Source organism: Schistocerca serialis, chromosome 5 (genome assembly GCF_023864345.2).
Source record: "Schistocerca serialis cubense isolate TAMUIC-IGC-003099 chromosome 5, iqSchSeri2.2, whole genome shotgun sequence".
In the NCBI taxonomy this organism is placed as follows: Eukaryota; Metazoa; Arthropoda; class Insecta; order Orthoptera; family Acrididae; genus Schistocerca; species Schistocerca serialis.
The window spans coordinates 142,551,855-142,573,347 of NC_064642.1; the positions used below are offsets into that span (position 1 = coordinate 142,551,855).

Genomic DNA, 21,493 nt, shown 5'->3' on the forward strand with positions numbered 1-21,493 from the left:
ACTACTGTTACACAATACCCATACAGGTTTTCTTTTGAATTCAACAAAAAAACAAAAACAAAAAAACTGCTACTCCTGATCACTGTTAAAGCTGTAAGTTCATTGTCTAACAATAGAAAGTCCTGGTTGGAATACCAACAATATTAGGAAAAGGATAAATTGCTACTCACAATAATGATGACATGTAGAGTCGCAGTCAAGTGCAATGAACAGGCTGTTACACATTAAGCTTTCAGCCAAAGCCTCATTTGTAAAGGTAATCTCACATACACATTCACACAAGCAAGCACACATCTTGCACACATGACCGCTTGCTCTGGTCACTCTGGCCAGAAGGCAACTGTATCATGTTGAACGGAAGCAACAGTCCGGAGTGGGGTGGGGAAAGGGGAGGGATAGCAGGGTTCAGGTGGGGGGAGAGCAGACATCGCTGCCTGGTGGAGCGTGCAGGAACTAGGTGGCAGTATAAGGCTGCCAGGCATAGTGTGGCTGTGGGTGAGGGAGGACAGGGAGGGGGAATGGGAAAGGAGAGGAGAAGAGAAGGGGAATAGACTGATGGGTATGTTGCAGAGAGCAGAGCACAGTAAGGGTGAGGGAATGTGAATCGGGAAGAGGTGATAGGACAGAGGGGACAGAAATGTTGGGTGGAGAGTTTGGGGTAGTAGGTTGCGATAGGTTGAGCCGGGGTGGTTTCAAGAGTGGAGGATCTGTTGTAAGTATGACTGCCAATTGCGCAATTCCAAGGAAGGGAGGATCCATTCAACCAAACAGCCCTCGTCAAAGATTTACTGTCCTACACTCGTGCTCTCTGCTGGAAATATCACTTTGCCACGAAGAAAAATGATCCTAATCCTACTCCTAATGATCCAACTCCCCAAGACACTATCCAGATTGAACCCTGCCTGGAACAGTTCCGTCCTCCATCACAGTGGGACCCACCTCCTCTTCCTCAAAATCACCCTCTCCAAACCTTCCAGGAATTTCTGACTTCCAGCCTTGCCCCTCAATCCTTCTTAAAAAACCTTAATCCTACTCCCAACATCACCACTGCTGAAGCCCAGACTATCCGTGATCTGAAGGCTGACCGATCCATCATTCTTCCGGCGGACAAGGGTTCCACGACCGTGGTACTTGATCGTCAGGAGTATGTGGCTGGGGGACTGCGTCAGCTTTCAGACAACACTACATACAAAGTTTGCCAAGGTAATCCCATTCCTGATGTCCAGGCGGAGCTTCAAGGAATCCTCAGAACCTTAGGCCCCCTACAAAACCTTTCACCTGACTCCATCAACCTCCTGACCCCACCGACACCCCGCACCCCTACCTTCTACCTTCTTCCTAAAATTCACAAACCCAATCATCCCGGCCGTCCAATTGTAGCTGGTTACCAAGCCCCCACAGAACGTATCTCTGCCTACGTAGATCAACACCTTCAACCCTTTACATGCAGTCTCCCATCCTTCATCAAAGACACCAACCACTTTCACGAATGCCTGGAATCCTTACCAAGTCTGTTACCCCCGGAAACCATCCTTGTAACCATTGATGCCACTTCCTTATACACAAATATTCCGCACGTATAGGGCCTCGCTGCGATGGAGCACTTCCTTTCACGCCGATCATCTGCCACCCTACCTAAAACCTCTTTCCTCATTACCTTAGCCAGCTTCAACCTGACCCACAACTTCTTCACTTTCGAAGGCCAGAGATACCAACAATTAAATGGGACAGCCATGGGTACCAGGATGGTCCCCTCGTATGCCAACCTATTCATGGGTCGCTTAGAGGAAGCCTTCTTGGTTACCCAGGCCTGCCAACCCAAAGTTTGGTACAGATTTATTGATGAAATCTTCATGATCTGGACTCACAGTGAAGAAGAACTACAGAATTTCCTCTCCAATCTCAACTCCTTTGGTTCCATCAGATTCACCTGGTCCTACTCCAAATCCCATGCCACTTTCCTTGACGTTGACCACCATCTGTCCAATGGCCAGCTTCACACGTCCGTCCGAATCAAACCCACCAACAAGCAACAGTACCTCCATTATGACAGCTGCCACCCATTCCACATCAAACGGTCCCTTCCCTACAGCCTAGGTCTTCGTGGCAAACGAGTCTGCTCCAGTCTGGAATCCCTTGAACCATTACACTAACAACCTGAAAATCGCTTTCCCATCCCGCAACTACCCTCCCGACCTGGTACAGAAGCAAATAACCAGAGCTACTTCCTCATCCCCTCAAACCCAAAACCTCCCACAGAAGAACCCCAAAAGTGCCCCACTTGTGACAGGATACTTTCCGGGACTGGATCAGACTCTGAATATGGCTCTCCAGCAGGGCTACGACTTCCTCAAATCCTGCCCTGAAATGAGATCCATCCTTCATGAAATCCTCCCCACTCCACCAAGAGTGTCTTTCCGCTGTCCACCTAACCTTCGTAACCTCTTAGTTCATCCCTATGAAATCCCCAAACCACCTCCCCTACCCTCTGGCTCCTACCCTTGTAACCGCCCCTGGTGTAAAACCTGTCCCATGCACCCTCCCACCACCACCTACTCCAGTCCTGTAACCCGGAAGGTGTACACGATCAAAGGCAGAGCCACATGTGAAAGCACCCACGTGATTTACCAACTGACCTGCCTACACTGTGAAGCTTTCTATGTGGGAATGACCAGCAACAAACTGTCCATTCGCATGAAAGGACACAGGCCGACAGTGTTTGTTGGTAATGAGGATCACCCTGTGGCTAAACACGCTTTGGTGCATGGCCAGCACATCTTGGCATAGTGTTACACCGTCCGGGTTATCTGGATACTTCACACTAACACCAACCTGTCAGAACTCCGGAGATGGGAACTTGCCCTTCGGTATATCCTCTCTTCTCGTTATCCGCCAGGCTTCAATCTCCGCTAATTTCTAATTTCAGTTTGCCACTGCTCATACCTCACCTATCTTTCAACAACATCTTTGCCTCTGTAATTCCGCCTCGACTGACATATCTGCCCAAACTCTTGCCTTTACAAATGTATGCTTGTGTCTGTGTATGTGCAGATGAATATGTATGTGTGTGTGTGTGCGCGCGCGTGTATACCTGACCTTTTTTCCCCCTAAGGTAAGTCTTTCCGCTCCCGGGATTGGAATGACTCCTTACCCTCTCCCTTAAAACCCACATCCTTCTTTCGTCTTTCCCTCTCCTTCCCTCTTTCCTGATGAAGCAACCGTTGGTTGCGAAAGCTTGAATTTTGTGTGTGTGTTTGTGTGTCTATCAACCTGCCAGCGCTTTCTTTTGGTAAGTCACATCATCTTTGTTTTATATATATATATATATATATATATATATATATATATATATATATATATATATATATAATAGAGGGAAACATTCAACGTGGGAAAAATATATCTAAAAACAAAGATGATGTGATTTACCAAACGAAAGTGCTGGCAGGTCGATAGACACACAAAAATCAAGCTTTCGCAACAAACGGTTGCTTCATCAGGAAAGAGGGAAGGAGAAGGAAATACGAAAGAATGTGGGTTTTAAGGGAGAGGGTAAGGAGTCATTCCAATCCTGGGAGCGGAAAGACTTACCTTAGGGGGGAAAAAAGGACAGGTATACACTCGCTCGCACGCGCACACACACACACACACACACACACACACACACACACACACACATCCATCCGCACATACACAGACACAAGCAGACATTTGTAAAGGGAAAGAGTTTGGGCAGAGATGTCAGTTGAGGCAGAAGTACAGAGGCAAAGATGTTGTTGAAAGACAGGTGAGGTATGAGCGGCGGCAAATTGAAATTAGAAATTAGCGGAGATTGAGGCCTGGCGGATAATGAGAAGAGAGGATATACTGTTGGGCAAGTTCCCATCTCCGGAGTTCTGACAGGTTGGTGTTAGTGGGAAGTATGCAGATAACCCGGACGGTGTAACACTGTGCCAAGATGTGCTGGCCGTGCACCAAGGCATGTTTAGCCACAGGGTGATCCTCATTACCAACAAACACTGTCTGCCTGTGTCCATTCATGCGAATGGACAGTTTGTTGCTGGTCATTCCCACATAGAAAGCTTCACAGTGTAGGCAGGTCAGTTGGTAAATCACGTGGGCGCTTTCACATGTGGCTCTGCCTTTGATCGTGTACACCTTCCGGGTTACAGTACTGGAGTAGGTGGTGGTGGGAGGGTACATGGGACAGGTTTTACACTGAGGACAGTTACAAGTGTAGGAGCCAGAGGGTAGGGGAGGTGGTTCGGGGATTTCATAGGGATGAAGTAAGAGGTTAGGAAGGTTAGGTGGACGGCAGAAAGACGCTCTTGGTGGAGTGGGGAGAATTTCATGAAGGATGGATCTCATTTCAGGGCAGGATTTGAGGAAGTTGTATCCTTGCTGGAGAGCCACATTCAGAGTCTGATCCAGTCCCGGAAAGTATCCTGTCACAAGTGGGGCACTTTTGGGGTTCTTCTGTGGGAGGTTCTGGGTTTGAGGAGATGAGGAAGTGGCTCTGGTTATTTGCTTCTGTACCAGGTCGGGAGGGTAGTTGCGGGATGCAAAAGCTGTTTTCAGGTTGTTGGTGTAATGGTTCAGGGATTCCGGACTGGAGCAGATTTGTTTGCCACGAAGACCTAGGCTGTAGGGAAGGGACCGTTTGATGTGGAATGGGTGGCAGCTGTCATAATGGAGGTACTGTTGCTTGTTGGTGGGTTTGATGTGGATGGACGTGTGAAGCTGGCCATTGGACAGGTGGAGGTCAACGTCAAGGAAAGTGGTATGGGATTTGGAGTAGGACCAGGTGAGTCTGATGGAACCAAAGGAGTTGAGGTTGGAGAGGAAATTCTGGAGCCCTTCACTGTGAGTCCAGATCATGAAAATGTCATCAATAAATCTGTACCAAACTTTGGGTTGGCAGGCCTGGGTAACCAAGAAGGCTTCCTCTAAGCGACCCATGAATAGGTTGGCGTACGAGGGGGTCATCCTGGTACCCATGGCTGTTCCCTTTAATTGTTGGTATCTCTGGCCTTCGAAAGTGAAGAAGTTGTGGGTCAGGATGAAGCTGGCTAAGGTAATGAGGAAAGAGGTTTTAGGTAGGGTGGCAGGTGTTTGGCGTGAAAGGAAGTGCTCCATCGCAGCGAGGCCCTGGATGTGCGGATTATTTGTGTATAAGGTTACAAGGATGGTTTCCGGGGGTAACAGACTGGGTAAGGATTCCAGGCATTCGTGAAAGTGGTTGGTGTCTTTGATGAAGGATGGGAGACTGCATGTAAAGGGTTGAAGGTGTTGATCTACGTAGGCAGAGATACGTTCTGTGGGGGCTTGGTAACCAGCTACAATTGGACGGCCGGGATGATTGGGTTTGTGAATTTTAGGAAGAAGGTAGAAGGTAGGGGTGCGGGGTGTTGGAGGAGTCAGGAGGTTGATGGAGTCAGGTGAAAGGTTTTGTAGGGGGCCTAAGGTTCTGAGGATTCCTTGAAGCTCCGCCTGGACATTAGGAATGGGATTACCTTGGCAAACTTTGTATGTAGTGTTGTCTGAAAGCTGGCGCAGTCCCTCAGCCACATACTCCTGACGATCAAGTACCACAGTCGTGGAACCCTTGTCCGTCGGGAGAATGATGATGGATCGGTCAGCCTTCAGATCACGGATGGCCTGGGCTTCAACAGTGGTGATGTTGGGAGTAGGATTAAGGTTTTTTAAGAAGGATTGAGGGGCAATGCTGGAAGTCGAAAAATCCTGGAAAGTTTGGAGAGGGTGTTTTTTGAGGAAGAGGTGGTGGGGCCCCGCTGTGACGGAGGACGGAACTGTTCCAGGCATGGTTCAATTTGGATAGTGTCTTGGGGAGTTGGATCATTAGGAGTAGGATTAGGATCATTTTTCTTCGTGGCAAAGTGATATTTCCAGCAGAGAGTATGGGTGTAGGACAGTAAATCTTTGACAAGGGCTGTTTAGTTGAATCTGGGAGTGGGGCTGAAGGTGAGGCCTTTGGATAGGACAGGTTTCGGATTGGGAGAGAGGTTTGGAGGAAAGGTTAACTACTGAATTAGGGTGTTGTGGTTCCAGATTGTGTTGATTGGAATTTTGAGGTTTTCGGGGGAGTGGAGCTGGAAGTGGGAGATTGAGTAGATGGGAGAGACTGGGTCTGTGTGCAATGAGAGGAGGTTGAGGTTTGCTGGAAAGGTTGTGAAGGGTGAGTGAGTTGCCTTTCCGGAGGTGGGAAACCAGGAGATTGGATAGTTTTTTGAGGTGGAGGGTGGCATGCTGTTCCTTCCCTACAGCCTAGGTCTTCGTGGCAAACGAATCTGCTCCAGTCCGGAATCCCTGAACCATTACACTAACAACCTGAAAACAGCTTTTGCATCCCGCAACGACCCTCCCGACCTGGTACAGAAGCAAATAACCAGAGCCACTTCCTCATCTCCTCAAACCCAGAACCCCCACAGAAGAACCCCAAAAGTGCCCCACTTGTGACAGGATACTTTCCGGGACTGGATCAGACTCTGAATGTGGCTCTCCAGCAGGGATACAACTTCCTCAAATCATGCCCTGAAATGAGATCCATCCTTAATGAAATCCTCCCCACTCCACCAAGAGTGTCTTTCCGCTGTCTACCTAACCTTCGTAACCTCTTAGTTCATCCCTATGAAATCCCCAAACCACCTCCCCTACCCTCTGGCTCCTACCCTTGTAACCGCCCCTGGTGTAAAACCTGTCCCATGCACCCTCCCACCACCACCTACTCCAGTCCTGTAACCTGGAAGGTGTACACGATCAAAGGTGGAGCCACGTGTGAAAGCACCCACGTGATTTACCAACTGACCTGCCTACACTGTGAAGCTTTCTATGTGGGAATGACCAGCAAGAAACTGTCTATTCGCATGAATGGACACAGGCAGACAGTGTTTGTTGGTAATGAGGATCACCCTGTGGCTAAACATGCCTTGGTGCACGGCCAGCACATCTTGGCACAGTGTTACACTGACCGGGTTATCTGGATACTTCCCACTAACACCAACCTGCCAGAACTCCGGAGATGGGAACTTGCCCTTCAGTATATCCTCTCTTCTCGTTATCCGCCAGGCTTCAATCTCTGCTAATTTCTAATTTCAGTTTGCCGCTGCTCATACCTCACCTATCTTTCAACAACATCTTTGCCTCTGTACTTCTGCCTCGACTGACATCTCTGCCCAAACTCTTTGCCTTTACAAATGTCTGTCTGTGTCTGTGTATGTGCGGATGGATATGTGTGTGTGTGTGTGTGTGTGTGTGTGTGTGTGTGTGTGTGTGCACGAGTGTATACCTGTCCTTTTTTCCCCCTAAGGTAAGTCTTTCTGCTCCCGGGATTGGAATGACTTCTTACCCTCTCCCTTAAAACCCACATCCTTTCGTCTTTCCCTCTCCTGCCCTCTTTCCTGATGAAGCAACCGTTTGCTGCGAAAGCTAGTTTGTTATTGGTGTTTCTAAAAGTCCTTCCATGTGGTATGTTTTATTTAATGTCCTTTTTTTGTGTACACGCAGGAGGTTATGCGCCAGTGTCACTGCTGAGTTGATGTATTTAAGATAGTTCCTTTTTTTTATATAACTAATTTTTTGTGTTATTTTGAAGGTAATTTAAAGTTATTGCTATTGAGTGAAGTCGCGTTTTCATAGGTGTCAAAAAGAATTATGTGCATCATGCAAAGTAGGGACAATGATTATTCTTTTCTTGTAACTGACACAAATATTCTGTGTTATGAGCACTGTAAATTTTTATCAGTAAAATTAGAAATGAATTTTTCTTCTCAAGGATGCAAAAAAATGGTACAGAAAATATAATTTGTTTTCAGTTGTTTTTGGTGTGTACATCTAAAAGTAACATAGCTTTTCGGCAGCTGAAATGAATCTGAAGAAAGTGCTATTAGTGGTAATGTGATGTATTTTAAGTGTGTATTAAGATTTTTACTCTAATACAAAATTTTTTGAATACACAGGATCCAAGCATCTGGGAGAATTCAGATTTTGATGCATCAACATTACAAATGCAGGATACACAAAATAGTGGATTTGTAAACAACATTCAAACTGGTAATTTGCCAAGTGTGTCCAGACTTGTGGGTGATTATAATTTTGCGGCACTTATATCACCTGATACTGGACCAGACTGCCTGGTATGTGTGCTTTTAACATTACTGTTTTATTGATAACAAAATGAATATATATTTCCCACTACTTTTTAAATTTTTATTTAACTTTCAACACTTTCACATAATTGCATAACATAACATGAGACAAACTCATTTGTAAATAGTTATATACTGTTTACAAAACATTCACATTCCAGTCTTCAATATGGAAATCTATAAGAAAATTTTCAGTATGTAGGTATTCCTTAGGTGACCATTTTGTAGAATTTGCATTACAAATCTTTTAAGGAAGAATGCGTATTTCTCATAATAATTGTTAATTTTTTGTAGTTCATGGTGTTGCTTAATTGTGTACAACCAGAAAGCTTCTTCACTCCTGTTCCTTTAACTTGTGGAAAGGGAAACTGATTTAAGTGGTAAAATGATTACAGACAAGTGATTGGTCAATAGGAAATGAAATGTTGATCATTAGAGCAATTTTATCAATTTACCTTGGGTGCAGTTTCTCCCTTGACTTCTGAGCAGAAAGAGGAGTGATTGCACTTTCTTAATTAATCTCTGATTAGTGCTGTTTTCTCCAAATATTTCCTCTCTTTTGCTAGAAGAAGTGATGTCTGTTTCCAAAAGTTAGTATTTATGTAACTTTGCTTTCGTGCTGGTCTCTTTTAGTATTTATGTAACTTTGCTTTTGTGCTGGTCTCTTCTGCAAGTTACTAAGATCTTTTTCGGTTTCTATTTGCACAGTAGTTATACCAGTGTCCTTTTCATGGTGTGTAAAGATATATTAATGTGCTTGCACTTGTCCTTTCAACAGAAAAAAATTACATATGTCTCTAATGAATGAAACTGCTTGTATTCAATAGAACCAACCCATCAAGTTAGCAATATTGAGCTTCCGAGAGATATTTCAGAAGCAGCAGTGCAGTTAGTGCAGTTTATAATCAGTTTTTTACCTTGCCTTTTTTTTTTGGGGGGGGGGGGGGGGGGGGGGATGAGCATGTGTGTGGGTGGGTGTGTGGTAGAACTGTCTCACACACACACACACACACACACACACACACACACACACACTCACTCCCAGATAGAATTAGTTTATGTTTGGCCTAACCATAACATTCCCAACCATAGACTTTCGAAGTAAGTAACTTTTCTGCATTAAGTTCTGTATGCTTGCTGAAAGAAAACAGTTGCAATTAAAACTTTAAAAATCAGGAAAACCACAACATTAAAAGCACTGTGAATACTGTCTTAAAAAAAACTCGAATTTATGTGTTTACAAGGAGTGTAGAGCACTTTTCCTGCTTAATAGAAAGAAAATAAAAGCCCACTGATGAGACTGAAACTTCAGTGAATGTGTCTAGGAAATAGAAGAAAGGATAAAACTGTGTTTTGCTCATGGCAGAATCCCCCCAAAAACGAATCTATTCAGTCAGGTGTTGATAAGATTTCAAAGTTAAACTTGCTTGTTAAGTGTTCAGGAATGTAGAATTGTGCACTTCACAAAAAAAGAAGAAATACTATTCTGTGACTATAGTGTCTATGAGTCACAGTTGAAATTGGGCAGCTCCTAAAAATTCCTGCTTGAAACACTTTGTAGGGAGGTGAAATGGAATGATCACATAGGCTCAGTTGTGAGGAAAGCGGGCGGTAGACTTCAGTTTATTGATAGAATAGTGGGAAAATGCAATCAGTATACAAAGGAGATTGCTTACAAATCACACATGTGAGCCATTCTGGAATATTGCTCTAATGCATGGGACTTGCACCAAATAGGATTAACGTGGGATGGTGAACGTATACAGAGAAGGGCAGCATGAATAGTCACAGATAAAGACGTAAATTATCCTGAGAAAGCCTACTTACAAAGTTTCGAGAACCGGCTTTAAATGATGGTTCTAGGAATGTACTAAAACGCCCAACTTATTGCTCACATAAGGATTGTGAGTACAAGTTTAGAGCAAGTACAGTACACAGAGGAGCATTTAAGCAATCATTCTTCCCGCTCTGAATATGTCAGTGGAACGTAAAGAAACTCTTAATCTGCCACGCACTTGACAGTGGTTTGCAGAATATAAATTTAGATATACATAGGGAATCCAGCAGGCAGGAGGTATTGCTTTATGACATACACACATCAAAAAAAGTTATGCATCACCTCGGTTCCAAGAGTTCCAGAACCTGTACAGAAAATTGGAATAGAGATCAACATAAACATCATTTCCACCCTTTTTATTGCTCATGAAAACCACGCCATTGCATGTTGTACCACCATACAGCGAGACCTTCAGTGGTGGTGGTCCAGATTGCTGTACACACTGGTACCTCTAATACCCAGTAGCACGTCCTCTTGCATTGATGCATGCCTGTATTCGTTGTGGCGTACTATCCACAAGTTCATCAAGACACTGTTGGTCCAGATTATCCCACTCTTCAACGGTGGTTCGGGTTAGGTCCCTCAGAGTGGTTGGTGGGTCATGTCGTCCATAAACAGGCATGTTTGATAGGGTTCATGTCTGGAGAATATGCTGGCCACTCTGTCATTATCCTGAAGGAAGTCATTCACAAGATGTGCACGATGAGGGCTCCAATTGTTGCCCATGAAAACGAACGCCTCGCCAATATGCTGCCGATATGGTTCCTCTACTGGTCAGAGGATGGTATTCATGTATTGTAGAGCTGTTATGGCGCCTTCCTTGACCACCAGTGGCATACGTTGGCCCCACATAATGTCACCCCAATACAGCAGGGAACATCCACCTTGCTGCACACGCTGTACAGTGTGTCTAAGGCATTCTGCCTGGCCGGGTTGCCTAAAAACACATCTCTGACGATTGTCTGGTTGTGAAGGCATATGCGACACTCATAGGTGAAGAGAATGTGATGCCAATGGTGAGCGGTCCATTCAGCATGTTGTTGGACCCATCCGTACTGCGCTGCACGGTGTTGTGGTTGCAAAGATTTACCTAGCCATGGACGTCAGGAGTGAAGTTGCGCATCATGCAGCTTATTGCACACAGCTTGAGTCATAACACGACGTCCTGTGGCTGCATGAAAAGCTTTATTCAACATGGTGGTGCTGCTGTCAGGGTTCCTCCGAGCCATAATCCGTATGCAGCGGTCATTCACTGCAGTAGTAGCCCTTGGATGGCCTGAGTGAGGCATGCCATTAACAGTTCCTGTGTCTCTGTATCTCCTCCATGTCTGAACAACATTGCTTTGGTTCACTCAGAGATGCGTGGACACTTGCCTTGTTGAGACGGCTGGACACTTGCGTTGTTGAGAGCCCTTCCTGGCACAAAGTAACAATGCGGATGCAATCGAACCATGGTATTGACCGTCTAGTCATGGTTGAACTACAGACAACATGAGCCATGTACCTCCTTCCTGATGGAATGACTGGAACAGATTGGCTGTCAGACCCCCTCCGTCTAATAGGCACTGCTCATGCATGGTTGTTTAAATCTTTGGGCGGGTTTAGTGACATTTCTGAACAGTCAAAGGGACTGATAAAATATCTAGATTCAACATTTATCTTCAGGAGTTCTGGGAACCGGGATGATGCAAAACTTTTTTTGATGTGTGTATTGTGGTACTCTTCCAGGATAATGACTTGTGACATTAAGCCTGTGCAGTGCAGTTGACACATTCTATTTTGTTTTCTGCATCCACAGGTAGAGATAATGCATTGACATGGAGTGGTTGGCAGCAAACAAAAAAGTGTCAAGGAGAAACTTTTTGACAAATAGCAACTCTGCTGCCTAGTGATTGCTGTAGACAGTATAACTGTACATACTTCATATTTTCCAGTAAGATGGTATTTTATTTAGCAGATTATGGTATTGGTTTGAGTGTGAAAACTAATGGATGTTTGTTTTGGCAAATACATAAATCAATTATCTCGGCATGGCCATAATGCGTGGTGCATAATGTCTGCTAGTGACAGCTTTCATGTAATAGATTAATGTGTTAAGTGGACTGTATTGAATACACTCGTCAGCAGTGGTACTTGAGCGACCTGAAAAACAGAATGGCTGTATTTGGTCAGCCTCCACTGACAGTAATCTCAGTTAAACAGAAAACATTACCTGACATAGGTCAGGAGCCAAAATGTCATCTTGATAAAGGAACATTGTATTTGATAAATTGCATGTTGGCTTCTGTTACAGGTTCTTCACCCAACATTTGTTTGATGATTTTTGTGACATTTTGCCAGTACAAATGGCTGGCATTGTCCAGAGCTTCATCCTCCATTGCTTGTGGTGTGCTGGTGTCGAGCTCGTGGCCACAGATTGTGTGTACCTGGTGTGCCAACTTCCAAGGCCTTTTCTGTGGTCATTGCTGTTGTAGTTCTCCCTTCATTACCTAGAGTGGTCATTCTTTGCAGCAGGAGAATCCAGTATCTGTTCTCCTTGGGGCTTCCTTCTTTCTTGTTCAAGCTATTGACATGTATGTGTATTTCTATAGCTTCCCTAAACAAGCAGGTGTGATAGCTCTTCTGTGTTGGCAAATATTACTGTGTTGTCAATCTCACACAGTGCCTGCTGTGCCACCGCCGATTTCTCCACCTCCCTCAACCTGCAATTCCACTTATGTTCGATGATTTGACAGTCTGTGCAGGTATCGGTCCATGTGTGTTGGTTTTCGATACGCTCTGTGCCCCAAGTTTTCACCATCCCTTGTGACCAGCACATCTAGAAAGGGTAGTTGTTGGTCCTTTCCTACTTCCATGGCTAATTTTATGTTGGCATGGAAGTCACTGAGCTGTTCCTCACTACAGCTCCACACAGTGAAAGTATCGTTGACTTATCTGTACTGTACCTTAGTTCTACAAGATGCCTAGTCCAGTGCCTGTGCTTTGAAATGTTCCTCGAAGAAGTTGGCCACCACTGGACTAAGTAGATTACTCATGGTGATACCTTCCAGCTGTTCGTAGAAGCTCCCATTCCACATGATACAGCTTGTGGTGAGACATACATGTAGGAGTTTGGTGGTGTCTAACAGGAAAATGGAACTGATACACCCCAGAGTTCATTTAGTGACACTTTGGTACACAAAGAAACAACATCAGAGCTGGCCAGAATGTTGTTTGGTCCAAGTTTGTTTCTGCAGCTCTCTGTCAAATGTCTTGACTCCTTTATGTGTATGTCAGACATTCCCACAAGTGGGGGGAGCAGAGAGGCCAGATTTTTACCATTTATGTGTCAGTGAGTCAGGGATGCTAACAATTAGTCTTAATGGAACATTATTACCATAAGTCTTTGGTAATCCATACAGCCAAGGTGGAAGGGCTTCTGTGTTGCACAGGTTCCTCTGTATGTACACCGAGAGAGATGACATCTTGATTAACAGATTCATATTCCATATGATCTGCTCCATCAGACCCACACTTAGCTTTTGGTACGTGGAAAGATCTAGTAGGTCCTAGATCTTCTGCTCATAATCTTCAGTCTTCGTTACAACAGTCACATTTCCCTTACAACTGGCCGTACCAATACACTCTTGTCAGCATTAAGACTCTTGATAGCTTGTAACTCTTCTTACTTCAGGTTGCAAGCTGGTGGTTTTCCTCAGCACAGTATCCTGGTAGTTTCACTGCATATTTTCTCAGCACTCTCACAAGGAAGGATTTAAATGACCACTTCGGTATTAACAATGATATCCTTCATAGGTATAGTCCTCCAGATGATAGCAAAATTCCCTCCTTTTTGAAGGACAGACTGTTTCTCTTTGGTCATTTGTCATTCACTGAGGTTGACCACTGTGTGCGCTATGTCAGAAATTGCCTTGTCAAACTGCTTCTCGCATCTTGCAAACTTTTTGTTTTGTTGGTTGGTGGTGTGATAGAGTTGGTTCTGCACACTCCTGTGCATGATGCTGTTGATTTTGTCCCAGGTTTTGATGTATGGTGCTAGATAATTGATAGAAAATGTCCAAAAGTTCCTCATTTCTTCTTGCCAAGTATCTCTGTGTTGCATGAATTTTCTCATGAAGAAAAGCTAGTTTCCATTTTCTCATTCATATGATGTGCTTGGGCAGTGGCAGTTAGGCACTTACATTTCAAGAATTTTGGGGTGGCCCTTTCATCCAGGCACCGTGTCAGAAAGGCAAGAGGGGACATCAATGGCACTTCCTTCTTCCATCGTTGGTCAAGACATTGGTAAAATCTACACATCTCCTTCCTATAGGGTCGTAGTACAAAATTGTTAACGCTTTCGTGGCCACTTATTGACAAATTCGCTGTTGGCTTCTGTTTTGGGTTCATCGGCCGATGTTTGTTCAATGATTTTTGTGACGCACTTTGTGTACATACCTAAGATGATACCTTTGTTATGTGGAGCCATGGTGAGGAAGAGCTTGGTGACTTCCTAAGACATCTGAACAGCCTCCATACCAACATAAAATTTAGCACGGAGGTAGAAAAGGACCAACAGTCACAAACGGTGGTGAAAATCTGGGACACAGTATGTGTCAACAACTGACACATATGGGCAGATACCTACACAAACTGTCAAATGACCACTTGAAACAGAAAAGATACGTGATTAATACACTTGTAACGCGATCAAGATGAATATGAGAGCCACAGCACCTTGGACAATAGATGCAACATCTAGAAAGCATTCTGGGGAGCAATGGGTGTTCCACCAGTTACATAAGAAGTGTGACAGAATCAAACACTCGATAATGTGACACATTGGGAAAAAAATGTTGGGCGCAGCCTTTCTGCGTTACACTCCCAGAGTGATGGACAGTTTCAGCCGTGTAATCTTCAAACAAGTGATAAAGGCTATTATAAACTGACGAAGAAGATCAAAGAGTGTCTTAGATGGGCAGAGGAGAAAAGGGACCTACTTTCAATGTTGGGAATATGCCGCATACCATGTACGTGTGAAAAAGTCTATTTTGGAATAACTGGACAATCAATCAACACCAGGATCACTGAACATAAGTGGCATTGTATGTTTGGAGAGAGATTGTCCGTGCTGGAGATTGCACTGAGAGAGACTGACCACATAGTAAAATTCGTCAACATGGAAGTTCTTGCTGCACAGAAGAGCTATCACACCTGCTTATTCATGGAAGCTATAGAAATCACAAACATGACAATAACTTCAACAAGAAAGAGGAAAATCTCAAGGTGAATGGATCCTGGCTTCCTGTGCTGCAGTGAATGACCATTGCAAGCAGTAAGGGGAGAACCAGAACAATAATAACCATGGAAAAGCCTCTGGACCTTGGCATGTCAGGTACACATAATCTGCAGCCGCGAGATCAATTATAGTTCACCACCAGCAACGGAGGGTGAAGCTTTGACAATGCCAGCCACTCATGCTGGTGGAGTGTAAGAAAAATCATCAAACAAATGTCGGCCGAAGAATCTGAAACAGAAGCCAACAGGCAGTTTGTCAACAAGTGGCCATGAAAGTCTTAACAATTTTGTAACATTGTATTTCCTGCTTCATAGAACCCCTTCAAGCTCCCAAGCCGATCCCTCTCCGTAGAGCTGAGGTTCTGTCTGCCTGTCACAAGCCAGGATTGGGGGGCGGGGGGAGCTTATGGAGTAGCATCAACTACTTAAAAGGACATGGTCAAACTGGCCCAGTGGTACCTCATCAAGTCTCTTGCCACAACTTTGATGAAGACTACAACAGTCTACAAGATTAATGGAACTGAGTGGCAGGCTGGCTATAACCCAAATATTTCCATTTGACAGATAATATCATAAACTTGAAAATGACAGTACAGCTGAAATTGTTTAGTACTGAAAAAATTGAAATAAAAGTATATTCTAGTCTAAGTTACAACACCACTGCAGCAGATTACTGTTATTAAAAAAAATATTTTGGTTATGGACCCTGTTGCAACTAATGGAAACAGGAAAATGTCAATACAATTCACTGTGATGAAGCAACAGCTTCTTCTCTTGAGATTGGTGCATGAAGTAGTTTCATTCAGGAGGAAGGCAGTTCTTACATTGGTAGTTACATTGGTAGCAATCAGGGAGATTGGTGTGGCAACTGTGATAACCTGCAGGCACAGTTGGGAAAACCTAAACAGATGCAGTACTGGAATGGGGAAGTCAAGAAGAAACCATCGCATTAGCTTCCCTAGTTAATGTAGTAAAATATTCCATAAGTAAGTTAGTATACTCAGTCATATCACTGTGTGAGGACTGCTTGTTAGGAGTTATCAGACAAAAATAGAATGTAAATTATGTTAGGCATGTGGAATGTTGATCGCAGAAGCTGTGTTGGAAACTAGAAAATGTAAAAGGCTGCAGACAGATATTTTAAGAACCATTGAGATATGATGGCAAAACAGGATTTTTTTTTTTGGAGTGGACATCATAAGGTTATTCATACTGGGCCATATAATAGTTTAGCATAAGTAGAAATAATGAAGGATTTGTTGTTGTTTTTGTTGTCGTCTTCAGTCCAGAGACTGGTTTGATGCAGCTCTCCATGCTACTCTATCCTGTGCAAGCTTCTTCATCTCCCAGTACCTGCTGCAACTTACATCCTTCTTAATCTGTTTAGTGTATTCATCTCTTGATCTCCCTCTACGATTTTTACCCTCCATGCTGCCCTCCAATACTAAATTGGTGATCCCTTGATTCCTCAGACTATGTCCTACCAACCGATCCCTTCTTCTAGTCAAGTTGTGCCACAAATTTCTCTTCTCCCCAATTCCATTCAGTACCTTCTCATTAGTTATGTGATCTACCCATCTAATTTTCAGCATTCTTCTGTAGCACCACATTTCGAAAGCTTCTATTCTCTTCTTGTCTAAACTATTTATCATCCACGTTTCACTTCCATACATGGCTACACTCCATACAACTACTTTCAGAAACGTTTCCTGACACTTAAACCTATACTCATTGTTAACAAATTTCTCTTCTTCAGAAACGCTTTCGTTGAGATTGCCAGTCTACATTTTATATCCTCTCTACTTAATCCATCATCTATTATTTTGCTCCCCAAGTAGCAAAACTCATTTACTACTGTAATCATCTCATTTCCTAATCTAATTCCCTCAGCATCACTCAATTTAGTTCTACTACATTCCATTATCCTCGTTTTGCTCTTGTTGATGTTCATCTTATATCCTCCTTTCAAGACACTGTCCATTCCATTCAGCTGCTCTTCCAGGTCCTTTGCTGTCTCTGACAGAATTACAATGTCATCAGCAAACCTCAAAGTTTTTATTCCTTGTCCATGGATTTTAATTCATACTCCGAATTTTTCTTTTGTTTCCTTTACTGCTTGCTCAATATACAGATTGAATAACATCGGGGGTAGGCTACGACTGTGTCTCACTCCCTTCCCAACCACTGCTTCCCTTTCATGCCCCCTGACTCTCACAACTGGCATGTGGTTTCTGTACAAATTTTAAATAGCCTTTCGCTCCCTGTATTTTACCCCTGCCACCTTCAAAATTTGAAAGAGTATTCCAGTCAACATTGTCAAAAGCTTTCTTTAAGTCTACAAATGCTAGAACTGTAGGTTTGCCTTTCCTTAATCTATTTTCTAAGATAAGTCATAGGGTCAGTATTGCCTTATGTGTACCAACATTTCTACGAAATCCAAATTGATCTTCCCTGAGGTTGGCTTCTACCAGTTTTTCCATTCGTCTGTAAAGAATTCGTGTTAGTATTTTGCAGCTGTGGCTTATTAAACTGATAGTTCGGTATATTTCACATCTGTCAACACCTGCTTTCTTTGGGATTGGAATTATTATATACTTCTTGAAGTCGGAGGGAATTTCGCCTGTCTCATACATCTTGCTCACCAAATGGTAGAGTTTTGTCTGGACTGGCTCTCCCAAGGCTGATCTCCCATTTCATCTTCATCTACATCCTCTTCCATTTCCATAATATTGTCCTCAAGAACATCGCCCTTGTATAGACCCTCTATGTACTCCTTCTACCTTTCTGCTTTTCCTTCTTTGCTTAGAACTGGGTTTCCATCTGAGCTCTTGACATTCATCCAAGTGGTTCTCTTTTCTCCAAAGGTCTCTTTAATTTTCCTGTAGGCAGTATGTATCTTACGCCTAGTGATATATGCCTCTAGATCCTTACATTTGTCCTCTAGCCATCGCTGCTTAGCCTTTTTGCACTTCCTGTGGATATCATTTTTGAGATGTTTGTATTTCATTTTGCCTACTTTGTTTACTGCATTTTTATATTTTCTCCTTTCATCAATTAAATTCAATATTTCTTCTGTTACCCAAGGATTTCTATTGGCCCTCATCTTTTTATGTTCTTAATCCTCTGCTGCCTTCACTATTTCATCTCTCAAAGCTACCCATTCTTCTTCCACCGTATTTCTTTCCCCCATTCGTCTCAACTGTTCCCTAATGCTCTCCCTGAAACTCTCTACAACCTCTGGTTCTGTCAGTTTATCCACATCCCATCGCCTTAAATTCCAACCTTTTTGCAGTTTCTACAGTTTAAATCTACAGTTCATAACCAATAGACTGTGGTCAGAGTCCACATCTGCCTCTGGAAATGTCTTACAGTTTAAAACCTGGTTCCTGAATCTCTGTCATACCATTATACAATCTATCGGAAACCTTCCTGTATCTCCAGGCTTCTTCCATGTATACAACCTTCTTTCATGATTCTTGAACCAATGTTAACTATGAATATGTTATGCTCTGTGCAAAATTCTACCAGGCGGCTGGCTTCCTCTTTCATTCCTTACCACCATTCCATATTCTCCTACTACATTTCCTTCTCTTCCTTTTCCTACTATCGAATTCCAGTCACCCATGACTATTAAATTTTCATCTCCCTTCACTATCTGAATAATTTCTGTTATCTCATCATACATTTCATCAATCTCTTCGTCATCTGCAGAGCTAGTTGGCATATAAACTTGTACTACTGTAGTAGGCGTGGGCTTCATATCTCTCTTGGCCACAATAATGCGTTCATTATGCTGTTTGTTGTAGCTTACCCGCATACCTATTTTCCTATTCATTATTAAACCTACTCCTGCATTACCCCTATTTGATTTTGTATTTATAACCCTGTATTCACCTGATCAGAAGTCTTGTTCTTCCTGCCACTGAACTTTGCTAATTCCCACTATATCTAACTTTAACCTATCCATTTCCCTTTTTAAATTTTCTAACCTATCTGCCCAATTAAGGAATCTGACATTCCACGCTCCGACCTGTAGAACGCCAGTTTTCTTTCTCCTGATAGCAATAATCCCCGCCTGGAGGTCCAAATGGTGGACTATTTCACCTCCTAGATATTTTACCCAAGAGGACGCCATAATCATTTAGCCATACAGTAAAACTGTATGCCCTCGGGAAAAATTACGGCCGTAGTTTCCCCTTGCTTTCAGCCGTTCACAGTTCCAGCACAGCAAGGCCATTTTGGTTAGTGTTACAAGGCCAGATCAGTCTATCATCCACACTGTTGCCCCTGCAACCACTGAAAAGGCTGCTGCTACTCTTTGGGAACCACATGTTTGTCTGGTCTCTCAACAGATACCCCTCCATTGTGGTTGCACCTACGGTACAGCTATCTGTATCGCTGAGGCACGCAAGCCTCCCCACCAACGGCAAGGTCCATGGTTCATGGGGGAGGGGGGGGGGGGATGAAGGATTTATGGATTGGGGAATAGGCCATAGAGTAAAGGGTTATCTGCAGCAATCAGAAAGGACATAGGTAGTCAGACAGGATATCCAACAACTATATACATACCACCCAAAAATGTGAATGACAGTGAAACCAAAGAATATTAATGAACTTATAAAATGTGTTAAGAGATGAGAATTTAATAATAATGGGGGCAAGAATGCAGTTGTACATGGTGCTAGGGAACAGAAAATTAAGTGTGTTTGGTCTTGGCAAGCAGAATAGGTTAGAGAAATGTTAAAGGAATTCTGTGTTGGACATGAGTTAATCATTGTGAATATGTTTTATGAGAACCCCTTGAGAAGGAAGTGTTTATGAAATATCTCAGGGTACCGAAGAACATTTTGGTAAAACAAGGATTTAGGAATGAAGTTAAGGACATCAGGGGTTATCCAGGTGTTAATATTGATAGTGACCACAATCCACCACTAATGAAATGGTCGTTGAAATTCAAAAATTTGTAGAGGTAACAGCTCACATGGAGTCTAGGCAAGTCGTAGGAACTATAAATTCAGACTGCCCTGGAATAACATATGACAGAAGAACTAATGACGCTTCCCACTGACCTGTGAAAAAACTAGTGGAATGACCTCGATGAGGTTGGGTAAATACAGCTTAGAAAGTACTAGGATTGAAAAAGACAGACAACAGGCAGCCATGGATAACAGATGTGATACTGGAATTATTAGAGAGACAACAGTTTAAAAATATTGAAGGTGTAGAACAATATAGGGCACCTACAATTGAAATTATCCTGAAATACAGAAAAGCTAAAGAAGAATAAATGGAAGAAGGATGTCACAATAGGGATACAAAATTGAAACTGTATAATACAAGATACTTCACACAGACCAATAAACAATAAATTTTGGGAGTACCAAATAAGGAACAGACTAATTAGAGACAAAGGTATGGTAATTGGGTAATGGAAGCAAAAAACAAGGTAAGAAATCGGAACAGTTTTTGGAGAAACATTATAGTTTTCTTGGAAAAATTACGCCAATCAAAAGTCCTCACACTGCGATAAGATGATGGGGAAGATGTGATGTCCTTTCTTCTGAATTGTAGAAAGCTTTGTTCAAACTATGAGGGAACAAATCCCAAGGTAGTAGTGAAATACCAGGAGATCTCTGCTGGGTGCAAAATACAGCAGTAAGAAAGTAAGCTATTCGAAGGCTTTGAAATGGGGTGCTACAGTAGACTGTTTTAAATCAAATGGATTGGTCAGTAAAGAATGAAGATGTCCTGACAGTCAACAAGAAAAATTGTCTAGCAAAGAACATAATGAGAGAAGAAGAGGGATTGGCCGGGCACATGTTATGGCAAAGTCTTTTGTGCAAACAGTAGTTGAATGGATAGTATGGGAAAGAATCCTAGGCAGCACTAAATATAAGTACATTAAGTGAGATGCAGCAGTTACGCGGAACTGAAGCTGCATAAAACCAATCATTAGAATGATGACAGTACCAACAATAGAATTCACTCTGTTCAGGCTATAGTTGGACATTGATTCTAAAGGCCTTGGATGGATGAATTACGAAGTGTTTGAGGAACCATGCACCGTGCTGTAAGGTCTGAATATATCTGTATTTACAGCCTTTTAATTGTGTATTCTCTATATGTGAAGTAAGTTAATGTAGTTTTACAAAAAGTTTGTGCAATATGGGATTTAAACCTCTGGGATAGCTCCTCCACATTTGCAGAGTATTTA

General features: G+C 43.1%; 1 protein-coding gene across 7 annotated transcripts in view; it reads left to right on the top strand.

The window, feature by feature from the left end:
• The window catches only part of LOC126480890 (cellular tumor antigen p53-like), a 146,300-nt gene that overhangs the window by 54,870 nt on the left and 69,937 nt on the right, over positions 1 to 21,493 (top strand). For all 7 annotated transcript variants that reach the window (XM_050104282.1, XM_050104280.1, XM_050104283.1 and 4 more), the window contains exon 4: positions 7,977 to 8,153. In XM_050104282.1, coding sequence (XP_049960239.1) covers positions 7,977 to 8,153 — 177 coding nt within the window. The remainder of the gene's footprint in view (positions 1 to 7,976; positions 8,154 to 21,493) is intronic.